The sequence below is a fragment of the Argiope bruennichi genome, chromosome X2, assembly GCF_947563725.1.
Source record: "Argiope bruennichi chromosome X2, qqArgBrue1.1, whole genome shotgun sequence".
NCBI lineage: Eukaryota > Metazoa > Arthropoda > Arachnida > Araneae > Araneidae > Argiope > Argiope bruennichi.
In genome coordinates this window covers 12,182,230-12,191,270 of record NC_079163.1, presented here as the reverse complement: position 1 = coordinate 12,191,270, position 9,041 = coordinate 12,182,230, and the positions used below count along the sequence as shown (strand labels likewise).

At 26.7% G+C, this 9,041-nt stretch overlaps 1 protein-coding gene across 1 annotated transcript; it reads left to right on the top strand.

Annotated features, from left to right (window-relative positions):
- The first annotated feature begins 1,627 nt into the window (after positions 1–1,627).
- Positions 1,628–7,059, top strand: LOC129960684 (uncharacterized). Its single transcript, XM_056074253.1, has one exon. It carries the CDS (start codon positions 1,785–1,787, stop codon positions 3,117–3,119), a length of 1,335 nt encoding a protein of 444 aa, XP_055930228.1. The 5' UTR covers positions 1,628–1,784; the 3' UTR covers positions 3,120–7,059.
- Positions 7,060–9,041: the final 1,982 nt, after the last annotated feature.

Sequence of the window (9,041 nt, the reverse complement as noted above, 5' to 3'; positions counted from 1 at the left end):
TTCTCACTGTACTTTCCAGCTCTTTACTTGAATTGCTTCAATGGCGAGTGTTATTACAGTCTATGAAGATTTTGATGGATTTTTACTTGATAATAACTTTTGAAATATTGAACAGATTTTCAAAATATTCTCACCATCGTACGCAGAAAAAATTCTTCTTTTATAGTAACGTATAATTTTTGATGATGGAGTAAGGAGGATTTTGATGATGAAGGATTAGAAAGCCTCGGATAAGAGCGATAGATAGCGTTGTTTAACGTCAAACAGTCAGGTTCGCCATTTTGAAGAATTTTCTGATGACTCCATTTAATTATTTATCAGAAAAGGAAATTATTTTCATTCGCTTCTCGGATCACAAACGTGGATGTTGTCTATAATATTTAATTCAATGACGGTGTAAAAAAATAGCATCTTTATTTAACGGAAACATTAAGAAAAAAAGATACAGTTGCAGTTACTGGTGTATCGCATAATAAATCCGCTTGCAGGATCACACAGCTTAAACTGTGACGTCATTTTGATGAAAGTAGGCCCACCGCAAGCCCCATAGTTTTGTGGGGTAATCTTGAGAGGTTTTGATCATATTTTAAGGACATTAATTATGTACTTTCAATTTGCTTTCCAGGTCAATCTATTAAAGCTTATTCAAATTCAATTCAATTATAAATTAAATAAATAATATTATTTTTATGATTTTTTTCATATTTCATGCTTGCAGGTCAGTGAAGCCTAATGTTTTTTGGAAAACTGTAATTATAGCATTTTGGATTGTGTTAAAAAATTCGTGATTTTTTTAACCATTTTTATTTAAAGTTATTTAACGCTTTTTAACACTCAAGATGGTATTATCAACTCTCATGAAGGTGACCGCAATAAATGTTTTCTCATTTCAGTTGATTACAATATTTGTTACTGAAAAGCTAGTAAGATGAAATTAAAATTAATGAAAAGCATTGGAGTATATATGAAATATGAAAAAAAAATTCATATGTATGTAGATCCGAATTTTAAAAAAAATATTTAAAACAAAAAGCATTTTTCTTTTGCAAAATAAGTCAATGGTTCATTCTATTCTAAAACTTTTATTTGTTCATTCAGTTTATTGAAATTTTACCATTAATATCCCCTATACCGAATTGTATGTAGGTCTTGCAAAGTTCTTTTAGGGTCATATTAATAGGATTAAAGAGACATTTTATTTCTATAAGTATACAATTTCCTCCTGATATTTTTATATATGAGGAGAGACAATAAATAAAAACGTATCAAATTACTGTTAGAAATATTTATTTCATAAATAACAAATAATTTTTTAAAGGAATGTATTAATTAATTATAGTAATATTTATCACCAATTAAAGCTAATATAATGTAGATTAGACCAACTCTAATTATGAAAACGAAATATATATTATATTAAACAATGTAATAAAATATGATTAAAATCAATATTTCTTAACTAAAATTTAAGAACTAATGAGAAAATAAATAAAAATCACAAAATTTGATTATTCTAAAAAGAAACGTGAATCAGAAAATAATTTTAATTGATTCTTATTTAATTACTACACTGATAGTTTTAGGCATTAATTTTGATCTTGAAACTTGGCAACGTTCTTGAGGTGACCCAAGTGCTGTCTGCTCTCAAAACGAATACAAACGAATAACGAATCCGTAAATTTTAATTTCTTTTTTGCCATTATTACATTGCTGAATATTGCATTAAAAGTATGCACTTATGAGAATTTAATCCCTGAGTGTTATCAGCCAGTTTCTTCCTCATAATGTTGTCGGCAAGGTGTGTTTTGTTTGGAATATGCAGACAGCGACCTAATTTTGTGAAACATGCCGCTCTTAAAATGAAATATCAGTGTGCTTTTCTTCATAATTCAATTCTTCGGCTTGCTGAAAATGCAATAGAAATTAAAATGCCATCACTCTCTCCTACTATGACAAAGGGTACCATAGTGAAATGGTTAAAAAAGGAGGGAGATATTATAACACCGGGTGATGTTTTATGTGAAATTCAAACAGATAAAGCTGTTGTTGGTCTTGAGATTGAAGAAGAAGGGGTTCTGTCAAAAATATTAGTTCCTGAAAATACTCAAAACGTCCAGCTTGGAGCAGTGATTGCTGTTTTAATTGGAGAAGGAGATGCTATTACTGAAGCGGAAAAACCTATTCAGATGGCAGTGGAGAGTTCGTCTAATGTTAACTCAGTTGCAACCCCTTCAAAACCTGCAGAAAGAGGGTATCAAGTATGTGGGCCATCTGTAAAGAAGTTGTTGACTGAGTATGGAATTAAATATTCCGATGTTCCTAGCTCAGGACCAAAGGGTAATTTATTGAAAGGGGACGTACTAAAATTTATTCAAGACAAGAAGTTGAAGCAAATACCTATTAAAGTGGAGTCTAAAACGCCCAAGATTTCAGATATTAAATTTTCTGAGGATTTATCACATGTAGATATTCCTGTTTCATCAGAAAGGAGAACTGTTGCTGAGCAACTGATTCATTCAAAAATTGGAATGCCTCATGCATATATGCATGTCGATTGTAAAATTAATAATGTATTTAGTTTTATCAAAAAGATGAAACAGGATGGCTTGGAAATTTCTTTGAATGACTTTCTTGTGAAAAGTGTTGCTACAGCTCTCCGTAAAGTACCTGAAATAAATGTTATGAACTTAAATGGTCAAATTCAGCCTTTAAATTCTATTAAAATAACAATTATGGTTGTTAATGATAATGGTTATTTATCAGCTACAATAAATAATGCTGATGAATTAACTGTTCAGCTTATATCTGAACAAATGAATTTGCTTGCATCTCAAACTGATGGATGGAAATTAGGAAAAGAACCTGTTGGTGGATCATTTCGAATTCTTAATCTTGGTCTGACTGGAATTTCAAACTTCAGTGAAATTATTTATCCTTCTGAAGTAGCAGTATTGACTGTTGGAACTGTCCTCTATGGTTTTGAAGAAGAAATGCCTATACCGAGAATGAAAGCAACCCTTTCATTTAACAATCAACTAATTAGTGAAAATGAGGCTGGATCATTTTTAAATAATTTAAAACAATTCTTAGAAAATCCTTTAACTATGTGTTTAAATTAAATAAATACAAGGGAAAATGTTAAATTACTTGTTATATTTCGTATTTAATTTAATATATGTCATTTATATATTGGTTAAAAGCATAATATTTTGTATGATCTGTAATACAGACATCTTTTTCTTTACTTCCTTAATATTTGATATGTTTTTCAGGTTATTTAAAAACTTAAAAATTAGTAAAAATTCAAATGCGCTCAAACTGTTGATATTGACTTTGTTTCAAAAAGCTTTTCAGACCTAGTCATCATTTGGTAGAATTTGTCTTTTTTAAAAAAATGAAATCATCATGTTTACTGTGAGAATACCTTTCTTTATGCAATATTTTGTAGGCATTGGACTAAGCTCTGAAAATTTTAAGGGTATTGTTAGTATTTTTGAGTGCTTTGTAATTCATAAGAATATTTTTGGAATAATCTATTATCTTCCTTGATTTCAAAACCAACAAGTATCAATTTTGCATATTTATATAATCAATTATTAAATAAACATGTTGAAGGTAAGAAAAAAGATGTTATAAAATTATTTTAGATGATTGAAGTTGCTTATTTTCATATGAGAAGCAGAAAGATGGTATTTATATTTCTTTTAATGATATAACTACCATTACATTCCAAAACATTTTTGAATAGAGTTAATTAGTTATTATAAATATATGAGATCATATTATAAGCATTTCAATGTGTTTATCAAGTATTTTTTAATGACTTTGTTGAAATTTTTTGAATGCATTTAAATGCTTAATGTTTTTGTTTTTTTTAAATAACTTTGAAAATTTATAAGGTAAATAGGAGAATGATACCATGCTCTTGCACAAGCAGAAAAAGTTCTAGACAAACCTATCAGAACTCGCCAAATGAACTAATATAAAGAGGAATAACAGTAATAATAATAATAAATTAATAATATAAAGAGAAATAAAATAAAGATTATCACTTTTGGCAGCTTATTGTCTTAAGTTGGATCCATTTACCATCATGTACCCAATTCACCTATATGGCCAGATTCCTGAGAAAGACTACTCAAGGTAAACTTGTATCATATAAAATATTTACTTGTAATTGTTTTCTACTAAATTTTAATCATATGCTGATACATCTTATTCTAAAATGTAAGACAAGAATAGAAAATTTATTGAAAATATGTATGTTGTATATGTGTGTTTTATAAGAAATAAGTCTTAGCAGATCACTTAGATCCTCTTCCACCTTTTTTGCCTTTGTAATTTTCATGACATAAGTTTATGTTCGTAAGATCTGAGAAGATGGTTAAAAATTGTCTTTTTTGCTATAATATTCCAATTCCTAATATTGAAGAAGAATACTAAGAATTTTTATAAATTTCTGTATTTGTAAAATAATTATACTAAGAGATTTTATGAAAAATTTTAACTAAATTTTTATGAAATTTTTTAATATGTGTATATTTATTCCAAAAATCAAAACCTTCAAAAGGTTTTAATAGTTTTGTTGTGAAAGAAATGACTAAAAATTATAGAGTAATTTAGACCTTATTGCAAATGATTATATGAAAGAACTAGTTCTACTTTTAGTTTGTTTTTTGAAATTTCATTTTGTTTCCAAACCTTTAGTTTCCTAGTCATTTAAAAAATATATTGTAGATAGTTTGCTGTTTGTTGTTTAAAAAAAATGAATAAAAGTTTGTTGTGTTTGGGAGTGGAGAAGGTAAAGGAAAATTTCAGGTTTGCCTGAAACTGCAAATTATATTGTTGTAGATTGAGATTTATCGTATTAGACTTTAGCATCAGAGGTAATTTCTGTTAGCTTAATATGCTGTTTTTAATTTTAAGCATTTTATATTTATATTTTAGGCAATGAATAAAAATATAAATTCAAAATAATCAAGATAATTTTAACATTTTATTTTTGTGTAATTGCGAAAAAAAAAAAAAAAACTGTTTTGATAATTTGAATGCAAGTGAAAATTTCTTTTACAAAAAAATGTTTTATATCTTAAGTGATATAATTATGAAATATGTAATAAATGTATTTACAGCTATTAAAATAGTTTTTGTTCAGAATCAATTTTTCAATATGTTCAATTCAATATATTCAATAATATATGTTCAATATGTTCAATAATATATTCAATTCTATACAATATGGGTCTCCTGAAAAATATTAGGAGTGAGGAATCCTTGGAAAATTAAACTTACCATTATTGATACATTTATTTTTCTGTCTTGTTTATGATTAGCAGTAGCAGTACCTAAATTTACTAATTGAAACACCTTGGATCAAGGACCCTTAAGACTGTGAGCCTCTGACATTTTGCAAACTGTAGATTAATCGGATGATTGTTTCAAAATATTTAGTTTAAAAGTAAACTATTTCTATTTGTTAATGATTGTAAGATAAATATCTTAATATCATTGTTTATTCTTAAAATTTTGCCAATACTTTCAGATTAAAAAGTATTAACAGTTAAAGGAAAGAGAAATTTAATATATTTTTTAAAAATATTTTTCTACTTTTTCATTTAAAAATATGACAGTTAAAATATAAATAAATTGCCAGTTGTCATCATTTAGAATTTTTCATGTCTGGTGATTTATCAAGTACTGTCTCCAGAATTTCAAATTTAAAAAAATCATCCAATTTTAATTTAAATTTCTGTTAACAAGATATTCCCATTTATAGATTGTGTGAAATAGCATTTTGTTTCACTGCATTCTTTATGATAAAAGCATTTCTATTTTAGTTATATTTTATAATTTCATAAATGGAGATAATTAAAGTCTTAATGGGAAATTCTCAGTACAGTAAATGTTCTGATGATTTTACTAATGAGTTAATAATCAAATAATGTAAAAATAAATCTGTCTTAAACTGCATGTTGATATTTTATGAATTTCCATCATTTGTATAGAAAAGTAACTGAAATTATTTTAAAAATGTCCAAGTAAAATTCACCTTAATTTGATTAATTAAAATATTTTAAAAATTCAATAGGTTTCATTTATGAAAGGTTTTTATACTTGGAATTTTGAGAAAGATTTTTGTGAGAAATAAAGCATAACTGTAAACCAGAATAGCTTTTTGATGTATTTTTAATTCCTTATCTGTAAGTTCTAGCTTTTTAAAACCCTCCATTTGTTGCATTCATTTTCATCCATAAATGGTTACAATGTATCTCATGGAAATAAAATCGCTTTTGAAATATTCATCTAATTTTAATATATTTTTTTTTCCTTTAGAGCTGTAACAATTAGCTGTAATGAGAATGTGAATGAATTGTCCATAAGATGCATTTACATTAGAGTGGGTGAAAAAATAATGTATGCAGATTGGATACATGTCTATTAGATATAGCAGCTAATGGAGAGAAAGATATTTTCCCAATTTGAAGGTTTATAAATTTCACTTTATTATATCAGTGCTTGTGTAAGGATATCTATTTAGAATAAATTAAAAATTTAAGTAGAAACAATATATAATGTATTATAAACATTTTATAAAAGTAATTTATCTGCATGTAACTTAACTCGTCTCCAGATGATTTTTCTGCTTTTTGAGAGATATAGAGAAAAAAAAAAAAAAAACCCAAATTTTAAATAAATAAAAGGAATACTTTTTAATTAGAAACATGATAAGTATTGTATTGGAAAGTATGAAAAATACCTTTTGATTTATATTTTACAAGTTGTATAATAATTATTTAAGTTACTATTTTTGAAACTGTAATTTTTTTTCTGCCGACATTTAATCAGAAATGAGAAAGCCTATCATTTTTTTGTTGCTGTTGCTAGTTTCAAACAATGACATTTCTAGGAGCTCTAGTTTCATATGGTGTAAGGGCTATCAAAAACTAAATCATTTATTGAGATAAATGTTTTTTTATTTTTTTTATTTATTTATTTGCCTTCTTTAGTTGTATGCCTTTGTTTATTTGTGATTATTTTAAGTTGAACTGTGAAGAAATATTGTTTAATAGCATTCTTATAATGCTGAACATGAATAAAATTATTCATTTGCTTTAATCTTTTGTCCTTTCATTTGAAAAAATTTTACTTATCTTCCAGAAAGTCTGCTTATTTACTGAGTAGCTTTCTTAATAGATTACTTTTACAACATAGACATTAGTTTATTGAAGGCAGTATTTCCATAATCTGAACATTCCTTTTCTTCATTTATATTTATTTTGTAAAGTGGTAATTTCTTGTTATTTAAACTTATTATATGTTAAAGACAACAAATATTGTGAGAAGGAAAATTTAAAAATATTTTTTCTTGAGAGTTAGGCTTAAAATTTCACTAAATGGAAGTTACTTTTATACAGTTTTTCAACGTCTGGTTGTGTAAATATTCAGGGCCAGATTATTAAAAAGGCAATTTTGTTTAAAAATTTTAAAAATGTATATTACTATATATATTTTTTTTAAAAAAATTCCGTTTCTATATTAAATGCCATTTGGATTGTGTTGAAAGTTTTTTACTATTTTGTTTTAAATTTGAATTCTTGAATTTTTTTATATAAAAAATACTGAAACCAACTTCTCGAAAAAACCCCCATAATTATTATCAAGATTATCAGAATTTGCTACATAAAACTGTTTATCCAAATAATTAAGATAAATAAAAAATATCTGATCTAGCCAATTAAAGGGCCTCCCTAGACTCGCATTATCTAAAGGCCTCAAAGGTCTTAATCTGGCTATGTATCTGTATACCACTTGGTACCCCCCAAATTCTTCGTGACCTCATGTGGGCTCACAATCTTTCTCTTGTATCATATGCACATTATAACAAATCACTTACACAAAAATGATTCAAAATTCGCATTACAAAAATTGTCTTTTAAAAAGTTTTTATGTAATTCATTTCTGTTATTTAGTTTACTGGGTAATTTATTTTTAACCAATTAAATCAAGATGAATTCCTGCTTTAAGTATTAAATTGTGAAAAAAATGGCTATTAAACAATCAAGAATTTTAATGTTATTTTTAGATTTCATTGTTTCAGTTTCCTGATAGTGAGACTTGTAGAAAGTTCGTTTGTGCCTATCGAATAGTTTTGGAGATCAGTAAAATTAAGCTGTTTCGTTTTTAGATGCTTTAATTTTTTTTTCTGTAATCTGTTCTTAAAGCCGAATTTAAATTATATACGATAATAAAATGAATTATTCATAAATTTGAATTCTTTTAATTGTGTGAATAAATTGACAGAAAAGGGGCCGAAACCTTTGCATTAAGATGATGATGATTTGCTTTTGAGCAATATTTTTAATCTAACGCTTGAATTTTTTTTCCCCCTTTAATGGCGTATTCCATAAAATTATAGTAAGGGCAAATTTTAGAGGTCTTTTTATTTCATTCAGTAGAAAATAAAAGCTTAAAATTTTCTGCTGACTTTTAATTTTTCGTATATGAAGTATAGAGAAAGTATTATAATCGTCAAAATATTCGAAGATTTTGACATATCTCCACGTTTCAGACCTCCTTGAGTTCGAAAAATACATGCTTGATATTAAGTCTGTCAGTAAACATGATAAATCAAAAATATTTTGAGCTAAATGGATGAAAGTTGATAGATGGACTTAAGACCAAATTTTTAGATTTCTAGCAAAAGATGAATGAAACACATTCTGTGGAAATGTGTCTGTCCTGCTTTCGATTACAAATAAACTCGATAAGTACAAAACATAAAGAGGCTAGATAGATAAAATTTGATACACAGGCGTAGCATCTAAAATACAGATTCTCATTATTCATAAATGGAATGACTTAAATCAATGAAATTCGGTATGTGATCCCTTGACTATTGTCACGGAACCGCTGCAGTTCCGTGTGAAATTTTGGTTATTTTTGGCTATAAATTTAATAAAAATGCTAGATTCATGCCACAAATCTATATAACTATTGTTTATCAATGCCGTGCAAGGATTCATGGCCATACCCAAGATTCA